General features: G+C 43.2%; 1 protein-coding gene across 8 annotated transcripts in view; it reads right to left on the bottom strand.

Annotated features, from left to right (window-relative positions):
- The window catches only part of pcdh19 (protocadherin 19), a 55,704-nt gene extending 29,024 nt beyond the window's left edge, over window positions 1-26,680 (bottom strand). For 2 of the 8 annotated variants that reach the window (XM_065958556.1, XM_065958555.1), the window contains exons 1-2: window positions 23,416-26,679; window positions 20,659-20,791 (exon numbers count right to left, since the gene is read on the bottom strand). In XM_065958556.1, the coding sequence (XP_065814628.1) occupies window positions 20,659-20,791; window positions 23,416-25,562 (2,280 nt within the window). In that variant the 5' untranslated portion in view covers window positions 25,563-26,679. Of the gene's footprint in view, window positions 1-20,445; window positions 20,792-23,415 lie in introns of all 8 variants that reach the window. The other 6 variants (XM_065958552.1, XM_065958551.1, XM_065958558.1 and 3 more) reach the window with 5 other exon arrangements.
- Between the last annotated feature and the right edge of the window lie 1,142 nt (window positions 26,681-27,822).

Genomic DNA, 27,822 nt, shown 5'->3' with positions numbered 1-27,822 from the left:
GCCTCTCTGCCACTGAGAGGAAAAGCAATCTCCTCGCCTAGTTGCTGCCGTAAGATTTGATTTGCCTTTCTCCCAGCGTGACAATTGGTTCTGTAGTCTGGATGCAAGTGTATTCATTGTGAGGGGGCACAGGGAGCAGCAGAGAGAAGAGGAGGAGTGGGGTGGGGTGGTGGTGGTGAGGCGGGAGTGAAGACGCCAGTTGTTACACCAGTAAACACCCGACAAGTTCAGCAGATGTCACACAGATAGGAGAGAAAAAGAGAGAAAAAAATGTCACACAGCTGCCCTTCTGTATGCATTATGGAGGCTGATAATGCAACAATATAACATTTTTACAAGGAAGCAAGCTGCAAAAATATTCACTGATGCAGCAGCATGCACAAAATTTCATTTGATTTTAGAAATGGATGCGAACAATAACATTATCAGCATTCTGTTTCCATTTCATAGACTTTGTTATTCTACGGGTTTATTCAAAGACAGTTGAGAAAATACTCCAGAATACTGATATTTGTCTGGAATTAAGACAAAAACAGCAAGATTTAACCTTGCTGAAAAACATATGCAAACGAACAGTTTTAAGGCAAACTTCACATTTGAGCTAAACTGTCTTTTAAGCATGACTTAATTTGTCTAAAATCAGAAGACATTTATGCAGCATAGATCTTGTATCTTTCTGCTTAAGATTCCAAATATGTGCTTCGTGTCTGTAATTGATGAACCCCTTAATGTCATCAGTTTAAAAGATTAAAAAACATCCAGTCATGCTCAAAATGCTCTCACTGCCACATTTCAATGCACAGTTTGAACATACAGGACAACAGACGAGACAAAATCAATTAAAGCTGTCGGAACCAATTTTTGCCGCCTGGTTTCTGTGTTTGTGCAGCCTGAGGTTGTGCCTCAGCCTTTTTGTTTGTTGTTGCCGCAGCTCACTCATGGACTCCCCTCAGTCCCGGAAGGAAATGTTACACACAATGTGCCTTGTTATTGATACCCCACTGCTAAAGGAAGCCATGGGGAGAAAAAGATGCAGGGGGTTTACAGGGCAAGCCAGTTTCAATTAGGAAATAAAAAGACTTCATTATGGGGCAAGGTTGGGTTTTGGTGAATTTAAAAAAGGAGTGATGGGTAGAAAAAAATAGCAGTAACAGCATGTATTCCCCTCATGTAACTTTGCAGTGAGGCGTAGGTAAGTGTGTATGTGTGTGCGTCTTTGTCATCCTATCCACTGTGACTATGAAAAGAAATGCTTCACTCTGAGCTTCTTGCACATTCTTGCACACACACTCTCTCTCTCTTCCTGCTTCTCCAACAAAAGCACTCCTCCAACAATCCCTGAGTCGCTGAGCTGGCGTGCTCCCATCATGCTTCGGGGGTCGGTACCCCAGCAGCACCTAAATGCAGCTCACAATGGAGTCAGTGTGACACCCCATGACAAAGACTCGGACCACCGAGGCACGTTCTCCATGTTGGTTTAGAATTTATTTACCATGTGGGAAAGAAAAAAAACGCTCTTTGCTCGCTTTTGCTGCCATAACCCTCCACCTCCAACCCTCTTCCCCTAACGACCATCATCACCACCATCTTCCGCATTATAGAATTTCCCATAGCTGCTCTGCCATCTGCTAGATTATAGATTTCACTCTTCCTTTAGAGAGGGCAGGGCCCCACAGGGAGGATCAGCAGTAAAAAGGGTGAAAGAGTGCCTGAGGCGCAGCCATGGTTGAGGATGAGATTACATTTTCTATTTCTGCCCGCTAAAGGGGGCCTGCCATGATGAATACAGAGAGTTGTTACCATTTAATATCAAGCGGCTCGCCTGCATACTCAAATTATACACAATCAATTGTGACAGAAGGGTACACGTGTGACAAATAACCTGCCACATTCTCTGCATCATTTCACTTCATCACCCATCAATTCACCCCAAACCTAGCAGCCCATTTGGGAATCAATCATGTTGTGAAAGTGAGCGATTCGGCAGAGAAAAGGGGCTTTAAAGCTTCCTTAGCTCGCACATTTCTGCAGTCTTGAGAGTAAGTGCATGGAAAAACAAACAATCTGGCTGAATTAAATGCTATTATGAGGTCACTTATGCCCTTGACCACATGTGTTAAGTGTATTGTTTGAGCTGACCAAATAACAGGCTCTCTGGAAGCACAATGAAACAGACACGTAAACACAACAGCACTTCCTGCTGGCATTTCCCCTTCATTTTTCCTTTTTGCATCCTATTTTGCATCCTTTCCGTGCAAAATAGAACAATTATTTGCTTTGCATTGTGACCAAAACAATCAGCTCCCTGCTCTCATAAAGAGAGGAAAAAGGGCCAAAGGCAATAGCTCCTTACACTGTTGCATCCCCCCACCATCACTTACAGAGGAAACTGCAGACCACACGGCTGTCTTTTATTCTGAAAGCGGAGACGATACTCCAGACCAGTCTCCATGTCACTCAGGCCTACAGGCTCCACACAAGTCCAGTTAGCAGAGATGTGATTAATTATACATACATTGATAGAAACAACATTCATTATTCATGAGCATCTCAACGTCAAAGCTATTTCCCTCTCTTTCAGCATGATGAAAAGATTTTAAATAATAGGCCCCCTCTGCAGACGTCTGCATTCCAGCGGAGTCGGCTGACGCTAAAGAGGCTTAAGTCAGAGCTGTTGTCTTACCAGAGAATCACAGCTCTGCACCGACATGTTTCTAACTGTTGGTGGCTGTGCGGGTTCCTGGGGTTGATGTTTTTGTTTTGTCTTTGTCTTAAGAGACAAGACTGGTGCTTTTAAAGCCTTTCAGATGGAGTTATAGTGTCCACTAAGCATGAATAGAGGTCTGCAGCATCACCAGGCACACAAGGCAGGATTGAGTTTCACTGAACACCTGTTCAGCGCTCAGGTCTGTCTCTGTGTTTTCTAAGCTTATTCTATCTCAAAGTCAGAGAGAAAACCTGAGTATCTCTACAAGATTACGATTCATGGTTTTACATAGTAAAAAGGATGGGAGGGAGGAAGAAAGACTCTACTATCTGCGCTGTTTCCTAAGAGAAATCGGCTTACTTCTCTTAAAGCCTGCAGAGCCTAATCAAACTCAAATAGCAGGAACTTCCCCTTTAGGCAAGTCTTGAGGGATTTTCTTTAATTTGGATGTCAGATGGAAAAGTTTTCACACTCCTCTCATCCCAAAATCCGTTAATATGTGTATGCAGCCACATGAGAGGGGTAGGTAAGTAGGTGGGGATTTTTTTTTTCTAACACACTCCGGAAATGTTGAGGGTAATGTCTAATCCAGGTAGACTAGGAAGTTTCCTGGGCCCTCTGGGAACGAGCGCTACTACAAACATATGTTTTTAGCAGCCATTTAATTTCTGTGAGAGAATCACAAGATAGCATTTATCATCTCAGTTGTGCCCTATATTAGCCAGTGTGTGTGTGTGTGTGTGTGTGTGTGTGTGTGTGTGTGTAGAGGGGGGGGGGAATCCCAAAGGGTTCTCCCGACACCCCTGGGTTAGGTCTTAAAAATAAACATTCAGAAACAGAGCAGATTATGTAAACACGTCGCTTTAAATGCTTACTTGAGAGCAGAGGCTGATTTAATTGGGTGACTTTAAGTCACTCTTAAAATGAGTGACTCATTTTTGAATTGAATCAATACACACGAGTGCAAAAGAAATGAGAAATCTGTACATTTGCAAGAAGTGCTGATCATCTTGTACTTTACATTTTCTCTTGGCGATCTCACTTTGGCTGCAAGTCACATCGGTGCAGCTGTAGTCTCCCTGTCTGTCTCCCATGTCTCCCTCCCTCCCTCTCTCTTTTTCTCCCGCTCCCTGTGACAAGGCATCTTTCCAGACATTTTAGTTGGATGGAGATTTGCAGCAGCTCATTACAGACTGGGAGGCTCTGTGAGCGGATGCAGTCACTCGGAGATGGATTGAGTGGGTCTGTTTATTGACATGCCTTAATCTGACACTGGGTAAAGGGAATGAGTCACCGCCTCCAGACACACTACCACCACAACACAGCGACTCCGGCAAATAGGGAGGCAGCACCCGGGATACGAGTGGAACTTCATCAGCGCTCATTAATCCAACTACCCCAGGCCACTCGCTCAAACAAACCATGTTTACACTGCTGGATGGAGGGGTGATGGAGCTTTTCAAAGGGCATGTGTGCAGGTGCCTAGATCCGCAACACACACACACACACACACACACACACAAATGCACACACTGTCCCTGCACACAAACATAAACACAAACGTGTACTCCAGACTGTACTCTAAACCTCACCCGCTCTCCTAACCCACAATCCCCCTAAACATAATATCTGTGTGCGCCAGCTGCTAAAACTCAGTCGATGCACTTTGTCTCGCAAATCAGGGCTGCTGCTGCTCAAATCAGGGGTGGACGCTCGGGCACGGTGCCAGAGTGCGTATCATAGAAAGGGGCTTTTTATTAAACAGATGGGCTCTGGAGATCTTTCAGCTCGCATCACAACAAGGCTACTGCTATCCAGCTACAGTATATGTAGCCTAGTTAGCTTTTTGATCCTGTTTGCTTGACTGTGAGGCACATCTGGTACTAATATTAGGGGCGGGCTTTCAAGGCAGCTGTCAGCTTGAGATTGACAGCAGAGTATTAGCTGCTCACACATCATCAGCACATCTGTAAATCCAGCTTGTTAACAGGACTAAAGCTCATCAGGGGAAAGGCAGAGCAAAACAACATCCAAAAAATGTATGTGGTCCGACGCCACTGTACGACGCTGCGTACTCCATTGTCTATGAGATGTGAACATGTGAATCCTCTATATTTTACATTGAGCAGTAAATATACCAAAAACAAGAAAGACCTCGGCTGAAACAAGGAGAATGTGTGAAATGTGTAAGCCAGTCACAAACAGAAGTAAAGCTTTCCTCAAGAAATGCACACATGCAGACACACAGGCGTAAAGGCAAAACAAGCTAAAACGGGATCAACACAGAGTGAGTCAGAAAGAGAGTAACAATACAAATTTACAGTAGAGCACACGTGTTAGCACACAAACACACACGGGGCCGTCTGTCATCTCCATCAGGGACTGGGAGCCTGGCAGCTTGAGAGCAGGGCTAGTTTAGAGGGGGCCAGATGCAGCGGGCTTGACCCACTCGTTTGTGAGTAAGGGGGGCGGGGGGGGGGGGATTCAGCAGCTGAAACACATACGGATTAGCTGCACTGACTTCATTTAATTTAATTTGTATTAGGGCCGTCTTTGGGGGCAAACATCGTTTTCACTGCGGGGGGAAAGATACGGGGTCACAGGAAAATAGCAACAGACGGTGGATCTCTGCCTGGAACTACAGGGGGAAAAAAAAACTCTGACGCACACACATAAACACGCAAACACACATGCTCCAGCATCTTCTCTCCCTCTAATTATGTCTATAGTACGAAGTCAAATCTCTTCCCATTGAAAAGCATCTTAGACCCCGAATCCACCTTTCCACAGCTTGATTTCTTGAAATGAATACCTTGGATCCTTTTGTTCTGCCACCATAAACAACATGTAGTAATTTTCTGTGCTTATCAAAGCCTCGCTCGGTGTTTCAGTGTTTGTGTGTGTGTGCATGTTGTTAACACACACACACACACACACCACACTAAGCTGTTATCAGCCGAGAACATATCTTAGGGGTGGATGTTTATCTGTGCTGATGCAGATTGGAGTTCTCTTTGTCTCAGTGCAGTGGTACATAATATTATTTGTCTTTTTTCCAGAGTTTATTTCTCCTAGGCCGATATGGTTTGATATCCTATAGTGGAGAAATCCTTTTAGTTACCACCAGGCATCTAATGTGCTTTTACTTGTAATCTGGGAATTTAATAAATGGAAAGGAGAGGGAAAAAAATCTGTACACAATCGAATAATTCAACTCCCCATTGTATTCCTTGGAACATGACTTAGGCTGTTAAGCAGAGAAGGAAAACAACTGCAGTGAGTGAGTAAGTGAGTGAGTGCCCAACATGCCTCTTCACAATTTACAGTAGCGACATGAGGAAAAAAAAAAAAGAAATATGGCAGCGATCATCCATGAAGTGTGCTGTAGCCAAAGCCTGCGGTCATATGAAAGCTTCCTTTCTGTCACCTTCCGCAGGTGACATAGTCTGCAAGAGATGTAATGTACCGTGCTCTGGAAGAAAAGTAGTTTTTATTACAAAAAAATCCAGAAAATAAAGAAATAATGTGGGTGAGCTGCAGAGGCATTGCTTTGTCTCTGCTACACGCACACACACACACACACACACACACACACACACACACACACAAAGGCTGTTCTACTGCAGCCTGTACACGACTATCAGGCACTCACCAGCAATCTTTTCCCACCCCTCCTCTATCCCCCAGCCCCTATCAAAAGATGTTACTGTGCAAAATGTCAAAGAAAAAAGAGGCAAGAGAAGTAATCTCTTTCTCCTTTTTGATCGCAAGTGGAATAATTGGAACCCTCTTAGGCTCATTACAAGAGTTGCCCGCCAGCCAAAAGACGACTCCAACTGCCCCTCTTTATTCATGTCGGAGCTTTGAAAAATATGGGCTCCTCTAGTAACAATTCTTTATAAAATACAATGACTAGAGGTCCCGGTACCTACACACTAACGGGTAATCCTGCAATGTCTTTGAAAAATATATCTTTCAACTAGCACCAGTTGAGAGCAATAGAAAGGAAACAGCAACAATCTGTCTTGGTAATAATGTCATTATGCATCTTGCACAGCATTCCTCCCCCAACAAACTCTTTTTTTGGCAATGACGTTCTTCTCAATTATGCAAGGTATTGCATACAGGCCAGTTCATTTAGATCCATATTACTAATAACCTTATTGTTATTACAACTATGCTTGTAATTACTGTGACTCTAATTACTATTACTGTATTACCCAAATTAACCTTATTCAGGGTTTAGATCACCCCCACTGATGGTAGCCAAGACATGCCTATGAAAAATGGCACCAATGTCCCTTCAGATAAATCCAGCATAATTAGCTATGTGCCTTACAGGGCCTGTGTGATGGTAATAATTAGAGCTACTGTAGCAAAGGTCATGCAAAACAATTTAGAGAGGATGTGGGCTGCATGGGTAATCGGGGAGAGAGAGGGGGAGTAAGGAGCGCTCGGATGACTGTGGAGACTCTTCTGCTTTTCCATTTTCTCAGGTATAGAAGACATATGGTGGTTACCTTACCTCTGCACTCAGTTCATTTTTAACCAATGCTCTCAAAATAATAGAAATTGAAAACCCATTTTGATGGCAAGTAGACTCCCAGCTAACGTAGTTTAAATGGATCCGTGATTAGATTTGAGGAGAGTGCTACAGGGTGTAACTGTGAACTGGTATCAGCTGAAATCGATTTGCCGCTTTTGAGGTGTGATAGCTGCCTCGCTGCTCCGCTGTTGCATCTGTTCATTAACCTGAGTGTAATGTGTTTATGCTAGCCCTTATTTATCATTATTAATTGTGAGAAAGAAAGAGAGAGAGAGAGAGAGAGAGAGAGACACAGAACGAGCGATGTGTTGCTTCAACCAGGTGGACAGGTTAATGAGCAGAGTCAAAAACGTTGACACCGCGGTAAACAAATGCTCACAATAAGCTACTTCTATTTCTGCACCCTAACCCTCCCCTGTGTGGCTCAGCTCTTTGCATAACTCCCACAGTGCTCTTGGGCTGGGAGCTCAGGGTTCACAGCCTCCCTCCTCTAGGAATTGGCTCCACTCCCTCACCTCACTGCCATGATCTCACCCCGAAGAGATGAATAGCAGCCTCACTTTCAAATATAGCATCAACAAGTCAAGACAAAACAACACATATGCCGATGCGTGCTAGATCAGTCGCTATTCCCTGTTGCGCAATCAAAGGTGCTCACAGCCCCTCCCATGTCCACTTCATTAGCAGTGAGTGGCACAAACAGACCCAAAGTAGAAAGACAAACCTTTTCTTTTGTGTCTCTCCCTATATGTTTCAAAGCATCAACTGAACCATGCTACAGCTGCTTATAGATCAGGTAGACTTAGCTTTATGTAAAGACAAGCGAAACCAAGCGAATAGATCGCCTTTGATCAAATAGTATCCACCCAACCAGTATCTTTAAAAACAAGACGTATTTTGCTTTTAACAGTTGAGTATGACTATTTCTTGGCTGGAAGCAGCGATACTCCGGAGTCGCAATTATCATCTTAAGAAAAAAAAAAATGTCCTTTAATTAATTGTATAAAACAGAAGTACCATGCTTTTATTGTATGGTATTACGATGGATATAAGCAGAGTAAGTATGAGCATTATTGGCACTAGAAACTGAGAGTCTTATTTTAATTGTGAAAAATTAATAGAGGCAAAGAATGCCAAACATGGAGAAATTTAAAGTTTCTTCCATTGGTACTCTGACGGTGGATTTCTAATACTTCAGTTGTAAATCCTTATTTTCACTGCTAAAAAGCTACTGTGTCAAACGGATAAAAAATGTCTGTTTGAATATGATTAAAGGCAACACACACAGCACTTATGAAGCACTGCTGGACATCTGATTTAGCTGCTTTATTTAGTTAGAGCAGACTAACTGATGAAAATGGCTGTGGTGGGAGTGGAGGCATAAGCTATGATCCATATGCCTTTGTGACTGTGAGGCTTTAAAAACTGTAAATTGTGATTATCATTGATCTCATCCATCAGATGCCTAATCTCTTTGACTCATATCCACTCAGGCCACATTGGGTGATGATGAAGCATCCTCCCCCACATTTGATGTCCCAAACAAGTGTTGAGGGGAGCAGTGATAAGCAGGTCCTTATCCTTTTAAAGACACTCCCGTAATCCAACAGCGGTGGGGGGACGGAGAGGGCTTCAGCTTTAAGGGACTTAGTCTGGATTATCGCTAGTCCTCCAAATTAAACCAAAAGTCAGCTTTCTGCAGTTGCTCATGCAACTGCAGAAGCCAGTCGCAAGCTGGCGACTGGCTTGTTACCAGCTTTACTAACAAGGAAAATGATGGAGGTCTATAATTAGAAAATGCTCTCATTCAGCCAGTGGTCCAACAAACGGGGGTTAATGCTGGTGCAAACACGACCCGTCCTCACCTTTACTGAATATTCTGCCTCTCTCTCCTCAATTTCACTTCCCAAGCAGACATCCCTGTGACTCCACTCAAAATGTCTTCCATGCTGTGTACCTGACTCTTGCTGCCAACCAGCTTAGCTACAGACAAGCTCCTCAGCCAGGGCAAGGCTGCTCTGTCCCCTCTGATGCTGCTTCCCACAGCAAAACAAGGCCAAATCTGGGGCTTAGAGGCTAAAATAATTATTACTGGGTTGTGAACAAATGAAAAGTCAGAACACCACTCTCATGACCGTCCTCCCCCACAACCCCTGGTAGTTTTTCTGCCGTCCTATTGCACAAAAACAAAAAAAAGGGGGGAAATAAACACGTAAACATTTAGAATGGACAGCATTTAGGAACTGAAAAAAAGTAAAGGCTGATATTTTCAGGAACATGAAATTTGTTAAAGGAAATATGTAACATTTTTAATAAATGGACATTTTTGGAAATTCTCTTATTCACTTTTTTTTTAACGGGAAGTTAAAAGGCTAATTGATTCCAATTTGATAAAAGGCACTAAATAGTAAGCTGAATCCAGAAGGTGGTTAGCTTAGCTTAGCATAAAAACTTAAAGGGAGAGGCCATCCTGGATTCATCCAACGGATCAAAATTATGCAGTCTGGTAAATTTGCCCAAAACAAAAGCCACTAGTCGATTCATACACAAGTCACTTTGTCTGTACAACATTATTTTAGATTGAATGGACTGATTTGAGTGTTTCAAAACCTCTTGACAATAAACCAAATATTTCCCAAAATACTGAGAAAATGACACTTTCCATTCCTAACTGGCCATTTTGCGAAGCTTTTTTCCCCTGATTGCAGTTTTTCGCTAAGCTAGGCTAAACACATCCAAGAGTAACTTTCTCATTTAAATATAAGGACGCAAATATGTCATGATAAATTTCCTAAATCCTTATTTGTTGTTTTTATAACTATGATTAATATTCCATTTATTGCTCAAAGAACATGTTCTGTAAGTATTTCAAACAGTGTGACCATTTGCACTTAAGTACCTATGATATCTGTTGATGCATTTACATCAACAGCCTCACAGCCTGCTTTGGTGTAACAACCGTTGAACTTAATTAGTGTACTCAGACGCTGTGCATTCATCCTCTGTCATTAAAACCAGCACTATTATGCAATCTTCCTTTTAAGAATTATAGGTAGGCTGCCATTCATTTTTACAAGCCTACATGACTGAACTGGAAACAGCTCTCAATTAAAAAACAGGTACAGTAAAGCATCTCAAAATACTGAGGTTACTGAGGAAAGAACGGCACTCTGAATAGTCTGACAGAGGCCAAGTGCTTTTCATTCATTGACTTGGCTGCCTATGCTGTGGTATGTCAAAGGGTGGACGTGAGGGGAAAGTCAAAGCTGGTGTCCCATTGTGCTCCACAGCCAGACACTGACTCAACCCTGAATATTGTTTTCTGATGCCATAAGAGAGCACGAAGAGGCGGGTGAAGTCGTTATCAATTCCCTTGCAAGGCAATCATAACTATTATCATTAGCAGTGTCTTCATCCTCTGAGCGCAGCACAGAGAACATATCTAATCTATTCTCTGGAGAACATGCTTGTCTTTCCAACTTGACCTGGTATCACTTGAGCAAAGAAATGATTTCCCGCCTCCCTAGAAACTAGATATGGGCGTAAATAATAGGACTGGGCTCTTTCTGAAAAAGCCCTAATCCCAGGAAAACAAACCTGAGTGAAACAGGCCCATCTGAATTGCTTTCAGGAGAACTAGATAATCAAAATGCAAAACAGCTTTTGATAGAAAAATGAGCCGACTTCTAACAACAAATCCCCTACACCTAACATCAGCACATTCTCCTCCTGAACTTTTATTTGTGTGCTGTGTTTGGATTTTTAATGTAATCACACTGCACACGGCGCCCCATCAATGAGCCGCTCTGATTTATGTCAGCCTGAATCAGACTGACTGCTTAGAGCTTTGCAGACATCATGAATGAGAAAAGGAGCCACACATAGAACACATTAGGGGTCCCACCATCTTCTCAGACAGGGGGACAATGGGAAAGGGGAGCAGAGATAAAGGAGCGGGATAACAGGGTGAAGGAATGGTTGAGGGTGGAGAAAAAAGGGGAGAATGGGAGGAAAGAAAAGAAAGAGGCCTGAGACACTGGCCACACAGGGCAGGGGGAACATGAGGGCTCTGAGAGGCCTACTCGGTCATAGCCCATTAAGCTGGCTTGGTGAAAATGCTACAGCTCATTACATGCTCTGCCTCTGCTCTGTGGATGAACAATGCACAATTACGCTACCCTGCTGCTTCTCCAGCCATACTGCTGCATGCCTCTAAGGCGGCCGATATTGCTACTATAGTGGCTTGCCTGCCAACAGCCTCTGTGCTCATCAAACATCCCATATATGTGCTCCCTAATGCGCATCCAGGTTTATGTCTAGAAACAAAAGCGCTGTATGAGTTTGCAGAAATGAAAGGAGGGGAGAAACAGGAAGGGCTACTCTACTACTAGAGCAGACAACACAAAGGTATAAGGCAGCATTTGTGTGTCATACAATGATGTTTGCTCCCCTTTTGTCTGCTTGTTAAAAGGGACGACATGTGACAAAGGGGAATTCTCTTTTCAAGCTGAAAAGTTTCACTCTGTGCTGCAATTACTGTAAAGCCAGGTGCATTTCATGTGACAAAAAAAGACCATAAAGTGCAAGCAAAGAGCGCTGTGACACTATCTGCAATGCAGTGAATAACTAAGCCAAGGATTCATCTATCCACCAGCAAATTGGTTCCCTTCAAGTCCTCCTCCTTTCCAACAATTATGCATGCAGAAGTTGACATTTAATCTGATGGGGGAAATGCTAACTAACATCCTCCTGCTCCCTCTTTGTTTTAGGCAGAAAGCAGGACACTTAGAAAGGTCATTCTTCCCTGGTGTCAGAGCTTGCTGCTTGGAAAAGTTTCAGTTCACAGTGACCATTGTTTTTTTTTTTCCTCACAGAATCCCTTCCCCCATTTCCCTGTCATTCAAAGAGCAGAGCATCTGCACTGAGGAAAGGAACCCTGAGAGTTCTCTTAACAATGCAGCAACAAGTCTGGTAACCTGCAGTTCAACCTAGACAGAACATTATGTGTGTGGGGGGGTGGGGGGGGATGTCCATGAATATTAATTACTACCTTTTCTGTCCCAACATTGGGATGAAATTAGTTTCTGGCACATTTCAATTATGTCATCATTAATAGAGAATTCTAATTACTTTTCTCTCACTTCTTTATTTGGAGAAAAACATTCATGTTTTGTTGTTGCGCAGCAGATCTGAAAAGAAAATAATAATTTCCCCAAAGACTGATTATGGCTCCCTTGTTATTCTTATCTGCAAGAGGGGACAAATATATTGAAGGAGTGTCAGTGCTTTCCTACAGTGCATGCTAATACACAACGTACAACGTGCTGCTGTTTTCCTATTTTTATGCCAGAGGGACAGAGGTGGGCACATTCCTCTCAAAACAAGTAAATAGCATTGTGAGCTTCCACAGCAAATAGATTTCACTCCTGGCCATAACAAGTCTTAGGTTTGTGTTTTTAAATATGTAAGCTGACCTTTTCTATTCTATATTAAAATAACTACAGGCAAACAGAGGGAGCCAAATCTGCATTAATGAGAGATGGGGTTATTTCTTCATTCTCCTGGAGCCTTGTCATAAGTTTTCCTGAGACTTGTTTGCTTCTTATTATTTTTCTCAAACTCCACCTAAGTTTTGACTTTTTTTTAAGTATCAGTTTGATGCAAATGTTTCAAGAAAAAGCGTGAAAGGCTGTGTATGATCCCAGCCAAATGTCTTCATGAATCCATTTCCTTGGTGGTAAATTTCAACACTTTAACTGCCGCTGGTACTTGAGTGTCCGAGAAATGAAATCAGAATGCTGCATATTTGTGTAAGAGAGTTTAATTTGTGAAATCAAAAAAAAAACAAAAAAAAAAAACAACGGCGCGGGAAACTCATTTCAATGGGTAATTACGTCCACGCAGCATTGCTTGCAGGGCTTAACAAGGTGCATAATGATGTCCCCTTCCACAGCGATAAACATCATCACTGTGTCCATTTCCTTCTCCCTATTTAGCCGTCTCTCATTTACATGTAGACCCATCAACCTATACACCTAATGCCATTAAAGCCCTCTTTGCAGGCAGGTACGTTTTCCGTAAAAAATATTTCATCATAAATTCTTAGGAAAACTAATTATGTGTCCGTCTTTGGCTCCACTAAAAACCCACTTCCTTTGTTGTTTCCAAGATTTACGAGAGAATAAATTCTTTCAACATTTAAAAAATCTAACCCTCTTCTGTGCTGTAGTCTTTAAACAAGTCGTATTTCCTCATGAGATGTATGAGTAATAGAACCATATGGTTTCACTCGCTGTTTTTTATGTAATCTTGAGCTTGTGTGTGTCTACTAATGTGTCAGACCGCATAAAAAAAATTCTATAGCCTTTATAGTTTTATGATTTTATCCAAATTTTAAAGCATTTGATGGTTTTATCCATAACTGTGGAACTTAAACTAGATTAGATGCTGCAAAAGGTATACTCAAACCGCTGTCCTTTGTTATCCTTCTACGTTCGGAGGAACATTGAAATAATCACATTGTTTGTTCCTTTTCAGGGGGTAAAAAAAAAAGTATCTTGTACTAACAATAGAAGAGCAGCATTATTGCTTTCTGTAGAGGCTGATGTAGTTTGTGCCATAAAAACCTCTCCTCATCCTAACACTGCATTTTACAGAGAGAAATAACATGTTTCAGGCAGAAGCAATACAGGTTGAGCAAAATCATTGGCATTCTATAAATAGCTCTCTCTGCCCTCCCTTGCTCCTCTCCGTCTCTCCTCGTTTTCCTCGGTCTTGCCGTTTCTCTACGATATTACTCCCTCTGTATGCATCTGCAGTCACATGCTGTCAGCGACACATACAGTGACATGTGTACATCAGACGCCGTCACTCGTGTGTTTTGACTCTTAAGCTCTTTGGCTGGATGCTCTGATCCTTACGAGAGGGTGGCAACCCGGCGGGCCTGGCTGACTCTGACTGGCTGCCTGCGGTACTTATGTCATTTCATTGTACCTCCGCGACATCGGGAATGACATGCAGTGATGGGGTGTTGCGGGTTGGGGTCAAGGCTATAAAAACCCAACCAAGTGTAAAACTAGCACTGCTTGTGCATGAAGTGAAAAGCATCTTGTTGAGTAATGTCACAAAATGAGCCTCCAGCTTCAGCTCTGCGTTAAACATGAAGGGAGGAGCCAGCAGAGGAAAGAAATAAGAGGGTGCCGAGTACATCACTGTCACTCTGTTAATTTATTTCTGACAGACTCAGCTTTATTTCACCTTATAAACACTGACACTTGAAAAGCAGAGCGTTTCTGAAGCCCGTGCCTTACAAATAACCTCTCTAAATAATTAACAGGTTCATCTGCCAGTCAATCAGCACGCAGCTGAAGCTTTTGGAGATGAAACGATTCTTTTTGAAAACCCACTTTTGAAAGGAGGAGACTTGAATGCTATATACACCTCCCACTCTGCCAACACATCAAAAATAAATATAAAAAAACGACGGCTTTTCAGACCGTGCAGCAATATATCCCTTCTCCTTCTGCACAATATCTGCCGTTACTTTTTTCACAATATAATACTGTGTTATCAGAGAATCTGGATTTTTCTTTCCCGAGAAGTTTTAACAAGTCATTGGCTACATGCTTTTCAGCTTTTTTTCAAGGCACTAGGGCTGTGTGGAAAGAACCTTGCAATACAATATCAATCAGATGGGGTTTGAAAATGGAGTACATTGCAACTCTTAAATTCAACTGTAGGACAACTGTTTTGTTAAAAAGATTGCAAAGCCATATGCATGTAACGTGAACAAAAAAAATGTTCTCTGTCTTTAAATAAGAAAAAGGAGGTAGTTATACGCACATCACGCGGGTGCAGGGCAGTGCAAAAACAGAAATCTGAGGAAGAAGATAGGCCCGAGTACTTGCTCAAATGTCGCAAAAAAAAACGTTTATTATTAATCACAACGTTTCAACCCTGAGGTCTTCTTCAGGAGGTCTTCTTTGCAGCATTTGAGCAAGCATGCAGGCCTATCTTCTTCCGCCGTCTTTTAAATACCATACATGACTACATTTATAATTTTTGCTGTCCCTGTCACATCCGTAATCACGGCACTACTTTATGTGCAATCTGAGCAAAGGAATTAGCAATTGCCTATTTTAACAAAAGAAAAAAATCTTGCACCATTGCATGTAAACTTGTTATTGAAAATCAGTTCAGTGTTTTTAACAATTAAAACAGTATTAATAAATGAAATATCGCAACACTCAAAGGATATTTACATAGACCTAGTGGATGATTAGCAGTTTCTAAAGGAGAAAAAAAATAATGCTGTTTTTTATTGCATATTCCAGAGTTTATCCAGTTTTAAATCAAAGATCATAGCTGGAGATATTTGTTGAATCAGTCCTTCTAAAGTATTATCACTGAAATACTTCTATTCACTTCCAAATGGCATTGAAAAAACTGAACACAAAGCTGAGAGTCAGACCCTGCAAAACTAAAATCAAGCAGAGAGCTCTTCCATTTTAACTTCATCTACCAGCCAGTCTCCTGTCCAATAATGGGTGGATTCAGCAGCGTTGAGGAGCTCAAAGGAGACAACAGTTTTACATTCTCTTTGTCCATGTTGTTCTCCTCTAAGTACCCTTGGAAAATATGTTCTCTACTTTCGGTCACCTGCAGTTGAACACAAAACGAGGCTGAATGATTCTGCCACAGGTGAAATGAAAAATAAAGCTTGAACTCACACTCAAAGTCTGCACTATCTATTGCCTCAAAATATATGTGAACATATATTCCAAAGTTAGGGGAACATATCAACTATTTCACAGTCTGTATAACTAACGACACTAATAAAAAACAGTTTGGAAGAGCAGTAAATATGCAACATTTTTATTAACGCTAGAGCAGTCCTAGAAAAACTAACACTAAAGAGACAACTATTAAGGAAATCTGATTAGCAACTTCCACAGCCAAGCATATCTTAAACCACAGGGAGGGATGCTAATATCAGAACATCAGTGAAAGACTACTTTAAAAGCAGAAACACTACAATGTTTGATTATCGAAAATGTTGGGATTATACTGCTCTGAGATTCCTGAGTCGGTCATAATGATGTAAATGATAATGCCAGTGCCCGTATTTCAAACAAATGTGGCACTCCAGAAGGCATCTTTGTGTGCGTGTGTATTCATGAGTATATGCGTGGGAGGAGATTGGCACTTTCAACAGATGTGTAGTATGCACTGACAGCATGACATCTACTTTGCATGTTCAATATGACACGTCTGAATGCTCCCATGCATATTGTCCTGATGGGAAGCGATAGCGAGGGATGTGCAGCATCGCTGGAACCACTCCCTGTTGTCTCTGCAGCATCGATATCAAAACATCTCCTCTGCTAACAGGCAAAGACTGCTGCACAGAGATACCTTGTCAGATGTTCCGTTGCAATTTTCATATTCTCATTTGGGCTTCTTTGATTGACTCTGAGAAGTGAACAAACAAAATGTACAGTTGTTCTCTTTTGTCGGCGCCTGAACCTGACACTGTAGCATACAAAAGACTTCCTCGAGACTAGAGTACCTTTTAAAGAACCGATGCAGTGAGCATCTGGAGGAGGATTGAATCAATTATCAATTTACTTTACTTGTGAATATTTAAGACAATGATGCGCAAACTGTAAACCCCCCTTTTCCTCTATTCAGTCATCGCTCTTTTCTCATTTATTTATTATCTGACTATCTTTATATCTTAAAAGAGAAATCGACAATCTCCTACCTGAATGAGGCTAATCAATAAAGTATGATCCCTTATTTTTCTGCTCTGCTCATTATCTGGAATCACAGGTGTGCAAAGCCTTAGAACCCATTACAAATTCAAAAACACACTCTAGCCAAAGGCCATTCCTTTACTGTATAATTGTCTCCCCCCTACCAAGTGATTCGCTATAATTAAGCCATGGAAGACAGCTCTATTCTCCTGTGAGTGTTCATATTAGCGCTACCACAGGCAGGTCTAACAAACATCTCACAGCTGATGCTTCTCAAAACAATGGACAGCCATGTTCACAGAGGTATATGCTGCTACACGTTCTCACAGGGGAGACTACAATATACACAATACACTAGCAGGTATGAGGCCTTTGGGGAGAGCTGTCACTGTTATCTTGGCCGAGTCTGCTGTGTTTAAGCGTATGTATGTGTGTGTGTGTGTGTGTGTGTGTGTGTGTGTGTGTGTGTGTGTGTGTGTGTGTGTCTGCTTTGTCTGTAGCAGGAAAAGCTCGACTTCAGCTGACATAAGCGGGATGTTTCACTGGCCTACATAAGCTAACCAGGCAGGAGAACTTTGCATCGATCAAACAGACACATATCCTCTTTAGCTCCATTAGCAATGGGCTAATCTGACCTCCAATCCACACTCTGATTCCTGTGATCGCTTTAATCTACATGTTAGCAAAATACACAAACACAAGGGCATAATTGTGCCACTGCATGCAAAACAAAAATGCTTTTCCGCCAAATAAATGAATCATGGATAATTATGAGGTTGCCCTCAGGATGAGAACCATTTTTTTTTTGGGGGGGGGGGGGGGGGGGACAAAGCAGCCTGAGTAATCACAACAGTGCAGACACTTGTGTGTCCTCGCCAGTCAATGGGATATGGGTCGAGGACTTGTGGAGTCAAGTGGTTTCAAGCCCGCGCTTGCTCATCGTAACGAAGCAATTATCAGTCATTGCACTGCTGTTTGTTTGCGCTATTAATGGCATTGTAATAAAACTGAAAACATTGCTTATTTAAGAGCAACATTTGTATATAGTATTGCAGACTTTCTGTCCCTGGGAAAGAAAACTGTCACAATGACAACTGTTGTACACTCTTGCTACAATTACTCCTCGCTTACTTTCTGGATCACACACACGTTCTCTATTCTCAGTGCAGGGGGAAGATATGCAAAAACCAGGGTCAAAGAGATGTTTGTCAACATCATGTGCAAGGCGGAGAGCAGTGGAGGCTGCATGCTAAAAAGGCCCGGCCTCTATCAAAGCCAATCAACTGGCTCTAAGAAGATGAGAGAATGTGGTCGGTGGCTCAGACACCTGGCACTGAGACTCATTCACCCTCGCTCGCTCACTTCATCCCCTACTTATCTCTCTATCTGCCCTCACACAGCTCCCAGCTTTGCATCTGGAATCATCAAAATCAATCTTCGACCCCATTTGTCTCTCTCTCCACTTTTTCATTAGCTGAAACAAATAAAGGCTCTCCTAATCCTGCGGCAAATGGGCTTTTATTGGATGTTTAAGCCACAGAGACAGGATGCTGCTGGAGCTTTTCACAGCCGCCGTTGATTTCTTTGTGCAGCAAGATCCCACTTTCTCTCGCTCTCTCTCTCTCTCTCTTTGGCAGGGAAAAGGGTGGTGTTGACCTGCGCAGCGCTACCTACCAGCAAATACAATCACAGCATACGGGTCACTGCATGTGCCTGCTGAATCCCCCCACCTCTGCCTCTCCACTGACTGGATAACATCACAGGACAACCCACCCTCCCTCCCTTGTACAGTGTTTTCTCATTCTCTCCACCTGTGTTATTCACACACACACACACACACACACACACACAGACACACACACACTCAAGTCAGAACCGGCTCAGACAGGCCTAGTAAATCAGCATGCCTGTAAGTAGGTCTCATTGACCCCTCAGGATCCATCGGTGCCTGGATCTCTCTGGATCACGCAGTCAATACATCAATATCCATCTTGTGTTTCTTGTTTTAAGACCCCCACTCCCAACCCCACCCTTCTTCTCACTGAATGTCAAACAGAGATTGGAGTCATCAATTACAAGCCTGCGTGTGTGTGTGTGTGTGTGTGTGTGTGTGTGTGTGTGTGTGTGTGTGTGTGTGTGTGCAAGGAGCTGGAGCTTATTTGCTACTGTCTATAGGAGCAGGCACATTCTTGCACAAACACAAACAAACACAGATGCACATTTTCTTGCACACACACAAACCGAAACGCCCCTCGTCTCCCATGGGATAAAGGAGAAGTGGATGGAGGGAGAGAGGTTGGCCAAACAATCCGATAAAGCAGTTCATACATACAGAAATCTATAACCTAAAGATCAGCCGGTCTGCATACACTCTGTCAGACTGCTTTCAAGTCAGATGTTCACTGCTCTGCTGGAGCCATGCACGGTATGTCAGGAAAAAAATTCGATGGCTGGCTATGCGGAGAGGCCATGCGCTAACACTGCAGCCAAATGGACAACACAACGGATAAAGCATTTGAGCAATGATTATTCTCTCTGCTAGCACCTGAAATGACTGCTGTGTGATGGAGCTGATTAGCCGGGTCAATACACATCTGGCAGGTGCTCAGACTCCTTTTTTTTTGTTTGTTTTTTTTTTGGAATAGGTCAGCGCACACACAAATAAAAGGGGGAAAAGAAAACAACTGGTGTGAGAGAGGCCAAATAATCCACTTTGTCAGGCCTCCAAATTCTGCTTGGCTAAGCGCTCCGTCTGAGGCACAGGTCAGCATCAGTGTCTCGGCCCTTTGAAATGCCTCGAAAGATACAACTCAGATGGGCCGGCACAGCGTCAAATGTGCCATTTCACATACCCTAGCTTTCTATCAATAACAGACAGATTCAGTGTGACTCTACTCAGCGGCACAATGGAATGAAAGATGTCTCTAGACCTTGAGATGTGTTGAAAAGTGGGGCATTGAATATTTGAATCTCATGCAATAAGGCTTAACAATTCAGCGTTTTTTTCTTTGTTGATACCCATTCTGATACCAAGACTCTGTATCAGTGATACCGGTTATCCCTCATAGACAAGGGAAAATTAAGAAGTACATACTGTTGTTGGGAAAACAATGATTGCTGACATTATGCTAGCAATGCATAATTGCACAGCACAGTTTTTGTTTTTTTTTACATCATAATTAAGTCAGAGGAATTGATTTAAGGGGGGCTACTAAATTATGGTTGCATTGACTTGTGTATTAGCTGATAAATAAGGCACTTACGACACTCCTTTAAAATGAGTGAAAAAGGGGCTTTAACAAAGGTTCCTTTTTGCATTGTATCCTCACATTTAGTGAGGGGAATAGATTTCCAAACCAAGTTTCCCCCTAGCTGAGTCAACAACAAGAGCAGCCCAGTCAAGGATTAAGGACAGAGCACAGCGAATTGTATCTCACCTCTGGCAGTGGCATGCCGTTGATGATGAGGTCTGGCTGCTGGTGGCCCTGCCCAGTGAACGGGTGCTGATAGCCATGGTTGGGAGCGGCATTGCGCGAGTTCTGGTTCTCCACGTTGAGGAAGGTGCTCTCGGAGCGCCTGCAGCCCAGCGGCAGGCTCTGCTGGTGGTAGTCGAAGTAGTTGAGCGAGGAGGTGAGAGACGAGCAACTCACCACATTCATCTTGTCCGTCTCCTCGACGTCTCGTGGCACCAGGCGGATGTCATTCTTGCTCAGCTTCTTCTTCTTGCTGGACTTCTTCTGGTTGCCGTATGAGTACTCCGCCACCCTGCGCAAGTAGAAGAAACTGAACAGACTCAATAAAGCAGTGTTCTGCCATCCCCCTCCCCTGTCCACACAGTCAAAAACGCTCACCCGCCATGCCAGCTAGGCCCACTGTTCAACCATGGGTGCCAGGCGAAGGCTCATTGCACGTGTCCGGGGATGGAACAGCACACTTAAGTGACTCCACCACTCCTGGTCAGCAATGGAGCCCTCATCCCTTGTTTGTTTTGCATTTGCATGCTCAACAATCGACTTGTCACAAACAGGCAGACAAAATGCAAACATGCCAAAACCACAGAAGCAAAAAAAAAAAAAAAGCAAAAAGGACACACAGGTACTGAACAGCACTACCGGTATATGCAATCATATTCAAAGCACACAGCCCACACTAATTCCAGTTTTTCTTTCATTATCATGCTCCCCAGTAGTGCGACGGGAGTGCAGCAGAACTGCAGATTCAGATTCATTTAGCTGCTCTCAGTGGCTGCTGCAAACTTGAGCTGAGTATTTTGACTTTAATAAGAGCAAATGAGCAGCACAGCCATGTTTTATCAAAGGAAACTCCAACTGGGGGAAATATTCATTCTTCGCACAGCCTTGCAGATTTCCACCGTAGAACAGATGCTCTGTACTCTATAGTGATGACTACAAACTCCACTAGACATATTCCATATAATTTTGGATGGTTTTTTTTACCATCTGCATTGCTTCAAATTCTGGAAGAGGCTCGGTTTTAACCTTCAGGCATGGAGTAAATCATTTATTTCCCACTAAAGCCTGAAACAGAGCCATCATTATCCCTGAAATTGCAATATCTGGAATGTGTCTGTTTCTGCTTCTTGTATTGTCTTGAACGTCTCTGCTGCACCAGCCCCCACTGGCCTCTGTTCCTCGCTAAAAGGCAGCTCTAATCCTCAGTCGCTTTTCAAATCAGACTGTTAAGAAGCCCCAGTGTACTTTGTCTTTTTCATTTTTCTTTAAGATTGCATCTTGGAAACAGCTTCCTCCCCACACCTCCTGATTTAGAGGAAAGAAAATGGGAAGCTGCAAGAAAATACTTCATCTCTTTTTCATTTATCATTTTAACATGTAGTGTCTCCACTCAGTGCCCAAATTGAAAGCTTGGAGGGGAAATCTTCAGAGTCAGACCGACTGACAGAGGACAAGCAATAAATTGGAGATAACTGCTCCTCAAATTCGAGGTGGCGACTGAGGAGCAGAGCACATCAGAGCTGATTAAAGCACCCAACAGAGAGAGAGGCTCACACAAGCAGAGAGAGCAGTTTTGAATTTGGGATTTTGCTGTTATCGATCTTCGTTTCTACTCTGAACAATCGTGTAAGACATAGTCAAAATAGGATTTGGCATGAGGAACTTGATGTGATCAAAATGTCTACATGCTGATAATCTTTTGGACTAGTTGATCAGTGTTCATATGGTGTAGGTTCTTCCTGTTAACGGTGAAAGAATGCCAAAAAGCACTGATGAAGGACATTTTCCACAATAATAGAGGGAATTATCTAACAAGAAAAAATACGGCAATTAACGTTATTGAGGTAAAAAAAAAAATCAAACAATCAGAGCAATATTTGGGGATGTTTAGAATATTTATCCAGGGCTACATGCTTGAAAGACGGACTGAGTTTCCCTCAAATTAACAAAATTATGTTTGGAGGAAAATATGATTATAGCTGCAGGTTAAATTCTCAAATCCAATCTATATGTAAATTCATAGTGGTAATGTGGCACAGGGAAATCAAAGCCTGAGCTGATGATCTGATTGATGAACAAAACCAAGTGTTCAATAAGCAAGGTCCAGAAAATAATCACCTACTTCTTTCCAGGAATAAATAAAGTATGTGATGACTTTGTTTTGGAATGGTTTACTTTTGTATCATCTTAAAAACGTTGTTAGGGTTTTGTTTAATCTGTATTCAATTGTTTTGTATACTTCTTGGTGCATATTAAAGCAAAAGTATATGTGACTGACAGAGAGTACTGTCCATAATCACAACAGATTAGGGCTGATAACAGCCAATCAGCCACGGTGAACGTTAAATAATAAATGTCTGGGACTGCTATTGAACCAGTAGGACGTTAATTGTCCAGCAACACAGCCGCAAATTGAACATGACAGTTGAACGGTCATATTTATGAGTCAATTGGTTACAATGGGTGGATTAAATCAATCAATCACGTTGTCCTTAACGCGGAACAGCGGGGGCCTCCTCAGCAGAATGTGTCTGATTTAAAACAGACTGCTTCACTTTCAGCGGTGTGCGTGCGTGGGTGGTGGTTTGTGTGTGTGTGTGTGTGTGTGTGTGTGTGTGTGTGTGTAGCTGCGTGTGTGTATGTGTATGTGCGTGTGCTTGAAATGAGAAAAAAAAAATCTGCGTTCCTCAAATTCGGGCCTCTACATGCTGCACAAAAGCGATGCACTGACAATTTGCAGATCAGGCACGTTGGCGGGCACACACACACACACACACACACACACACACACGCGCGCACACACCCACACACGCACAGACACCCACACCCACACACGCGCGCACGCACACGCGCGCACGCACACACGCGCACGCACATGCACACACACACACACGCACACACACACACACACACACACACAGATTTAGTCAGTACCTGCAGTTGTACGTCCGGATCTCCTTGTTATCCCTCTTGCATTTGACCGCCACAAAGATCATGGTGACGAACAGGATGGCAGCGATAGAGCCCAGCGCGATGATGAAGATGAGGGACAGGTTGACAGGTCCGATAGGCTCCTGCGCGTTCAGGTCCGGGGAGAGGTATACCACGATGTAGGCCGAGGCGGAAAGCGAGGGCTTGCCGTGATCCCGCGCCACCACCGTGATCTCATAGGTGGATTTGACGTTTTCTCCAAACATCCGGGTGGAGCGCACCTCTCCATTCACCTGGTCGATCTCGAAGAAAGCCCTGTCCCCCTCTGAGATTGTGTATGTTAGCCTGCCGTTCTCCCCCTCGTCATAGTCGTCTGCTTTTACCTGGGTCACCATGTAACCCACCCCTGCATTTCTGGGGATGGAGACCTCCGCTGTGCCATTAACCAGGGGCGGGTTTGTCATCACAGGTGTGTTGTCATTCACATCCAGGACAACAATGCGCACAGTAGCGTTGCTGGATAAAGACGGATTACCATTGTCTCTGGCCAAAACTTTAAAATCAAAAGTCCTGGTGTATTCATGGTCGAATGATCTCATTGAGTAAATTCGGCCTGATGGGTTTATGCTGACATATGTGTTTACGTCCATGTGCTTAATCTCTCCGGGGACTATGGAGTAGGAAACTGTGCCATTCATGCCCAAATCTGGGTCTTCTGCTGACACAGCCAGCAGACACGAGCCAGGGAGGTTGTTCTCCATCACCATCTCTTGATAGTGCGGTTTGAGGAAGTGGGGAGGGTTGTCATTTTCATCTGTGACTTTTACTACCAGAGATTTGGTGGCGCGTAAAGGAGGGATGCCACTGTCCTCCGCTTGGATGGTCAGGTTGTACGTGTCCTTTTGCTCCCTGTCCAGCCTACCATCAACAAGTATAGTGGAGAAGCTCTCATATTCTTGCAGTCTGAACGGCACATTGCCCTGCAGCCTACACTGCACTTTGCCGTTTGCCCCAGAATCCTTATCTGACACCCTCACCAGCGCGATGACATACCCGCGCTGCGCGTTCTCGCTAACTTCCACCATCTCCGTGTTCAGGGAGAGCAAACTGATGACAGGTGGGTTATCATTCGTGTCCATCACGTTCACTGTGACTTTGCAGTGGGCTGGGATCGAGTTAGGACCTAAATCTTTGGCCTGTACGTCAATCTCGTATATTTGTGCAGTTTCATAATCCAAAACTCCGTTTACGGTGATGATCCCTGTTCTGGGGTCAATTTTAAACGCGTCCCTCGTTTTCTCAGTGACGTAACTGTGGAAAGAGTACACCACCTCTCCATTAGTCCCTTCGTCAGGATCCGTTGCATTCAGATCTATGACTAATGTATTGATGGGGGAATTCTCCATAACGTTTACTGTATAAACCGTCTCGTCAAAAACAGGGTTGTTGTCATTAGAATCTATCACCTTGATATTTAACTGGACCGCGCCTATCTTAGGAGGGTCTCCTCCATCTTCTGCGCTGATTTCATATGAATAGTGGGACTGGGTCTCTCTGTCTAACGATTTTTGCACAACAAGCTCAGCTATTTTGGACCCATCCCCTCTGGTCTTTATCTCCAGTCCGAAAAGCTCATTTGGGGTGATGGAATATGACTGCACTCCAAAGATCCCCGAGTCCGGATCGCTTGCCCCCTCTAGGGGAAACCGGGTACCAGGGGAGGCGTTCTCAGAAATCTCAATATCAATGTGGCTCGTTGGAAATCTGGGTGCGTTATCGTTCAAATCCTCAATTTCAACTTTGATGACACAGATCTCCATAGAGTTTGACATCACTTCTAGGGAAATAATGCACTTGGGGTTCTGTCTGCAAACTACATCCCGATCTATTTTCATTTGGGTTGTAAGGATTCCGGCTGGACTCAGTTCCACCCATCGCGGCTCTGAATTGGAAATAACCCTCAAGTACGGGGGCTGCGGTGCAATCTGAAATCCTTGCTTTAGCGCGTCCTTTGTCACATTTCCAATCACGGAGCCGGGCTTCATCTCCTCGTTTATTCCGTATTTCAGGTTGATGACAGCCTCAGCCCCGACCCAAAACAAGATGAACACAGCAATTAGTTGTATTAATTCCATCTCCTTGTTTTGCATTGTACCTGTTGAGTTTTTTGTAATTAGGACCTTATTTTTACGCACAAGAATGCACGTCAGAGAAAACAAGAAAAAGGTTCCAAATGAATCATGTCATTAAAGTGTCCGAAGAATAAGTGTTTTGGGTGAAGAATTTCTCTCGTTTATGCAAATTAAATCATGGTGTGGAAGCTATAATTGTTACAAGTGCCTAGCCTATTTGACTCTTCTCAGGCGCTGCACATCCTCCGGTCTGCTGCAGCGGACGAAACAGATCTGTGAAAACATGCTGAATCTTCTCACAACAGTGATTTAGCCGTGTAAATCAGCGCAGCTCTTATCAAGCGGAAAAACATGATGAACTGTTCATATTAAAGTGCGCAAAACGGAGGACAAACGTTCGGACTGCATAGACAAAAAATGAGAATTCCTGTGAGCCAGAAAAGTCCACAAAAAAAAAAAAAATCTTCCGTGCAGATGAAGTGATCAGGCTCAAAAGTCGGAGTATGATTCTTCCCCCAGCTGCAACAATTTAAGTCGCATTCTTCATTAACATCACACTGTGATTAAGTAAAAACAGTGATTTCAAAAAGAATCCTCTTCGTCCGGCAGATATGGTGCTTTCAAATTGCACATCTGATAAAAAAAAAAATAGGGGTACAAGAATCTGCAGTCATAAAATGATTCAACAGCTTAAGTCCTGATATCTTTGCTTAAAGAACAAGGGTGCAATTGCAGGAATGTCTCATCACATCACTGAAGTCCCGATTACCTTTTTCATTATTTCCAGCCGATTTTGTCTTTCATTCCTTCCGAAAGTCTTCAAGCTCTTACTTACTAATTAATTTCCTCGTATCTCACTTGGATAAGGCAGCACGTATCCCGATAATTAGTCCATGTAACACACACAATCCGATGAAATTGTAGCCAAAAGCCAGTGGCAGAAAAAGATGGGAGAGCCTGGTGTTTGTCGCCTTTAAAACGCCTTTTGGGCTGCAGCAAAGTAGGAGCACAGCCGCCTATATCCAGCCTGGTGGAGGCAGAAAAAAAAAAAGGAATCACCACTCGTTGCCAGTAGGCTGTCTATAGTTGACTCCAACAAGCGCTCCTCTCGCTTCACGGGTGCACACTGGCAAACGCGCAGCTCCGAGCCGAGCGCTCAGTCTCAGGACCCGCAATCCCCTCAGCCAATCAGGGGTTACACAGGAGGGCTGGAGCTGCTGGTGGGAGGGGCAAAGTACAGGCGAGAATACACGGCCAACTACCTGTTCTGCTACAGATGGACTACTCAACGGGCAGTGACAGAGTACATATCGTAACCGGGGATGTGTATAAGATGATTGTTTACAAAGGGTGGTTGTCCGGGGACTCATGGGGGTCTTTGAGAGGGTTCAATGGGTACTGCAGACAAAATACTGAGCAAATAACTAATTTCCTTCTGCAGAGGCAGAGGAGATTCTAAGGACATCTATCACCACATTCCCCCCTTGTTGTTTTCTTTTCTGCAGCTTTCACCCAGGTCTTCTCAAAAGGCGATCATGGAGTTCATGTGGATCTCCTAAATCCTTTAAAGTTTACTAACCTTTGCGCAAAATAAAAAGAAGCTCCCTGAACTGCCTAACAGCATTTTCAAGTATCCTCAGATGCGTTTTCCAGCGTCAAATGCAGGAGGGCCTGGTGATCTATAAGTTACAACTGTGCGTGTTATGTTACATCATTTATACCCCAACATGTGTGTGTGTGTGTGTGTGCACTACATCTGAACTGCATCTCAGCAGCAGCAGTAGTAGCAGCATCCATGTATGCAGGCGCCATGGTGAGGCAATTCCCCAATAGCCAACACACGTTATAGATCATAGGTTTTCATGTAGCAGCGTGCTAGGAGGAAATCACGCCATAGGCCATACCAATACATAAATAACCCAACTTTAATTCTCTCTCCAAGGATGTCGGGGAAAATAAAAAAAAAAACACTCAGGTTTTCTGTCAGAAATATCTGCTGGTGTTACACCCCTGTACATACACTGGCCAATGAGTGTTTTCGGCAGGCTATGATTAAGGTCACAACAATATCGTTTTAATGCCTGGTCATTGTTAGTGGCTAAGAAAAACTAATTTACATTAAATACTTAAGGATACGTCATCAGTGGTCGTCAGTCTGAAGGGGAATGACTTTAATAATTACATTTTTTTTTAAAGCAAGTAGTGTCATTCTGAGAAAAATAACTAACTCCTCACTTTATTAGAATATTTGGAGTCCTTATTTCTGCAGGTTAATGCT

The sequence above is a fragment of the Labrus bergylta genome, chromosome 9, assembly GCF_963930695.1.
Source record: "Labrus bergylta chromosome 9, fLabBer1.1, whole genome shotgun sequence".
Classification (NCBI taxonomy): domain Eukaryota; kingdom Metazoa; phylum Chordata; class Actinopteri; order Labriformes; family Labridae; genus Labrus; species Labrus bergylta.
The sequence above is the reverse complement of the archived record's forward strand: the minus strand, read 5'-3'. Positions and strand labels throughout refer to the sequence as shown.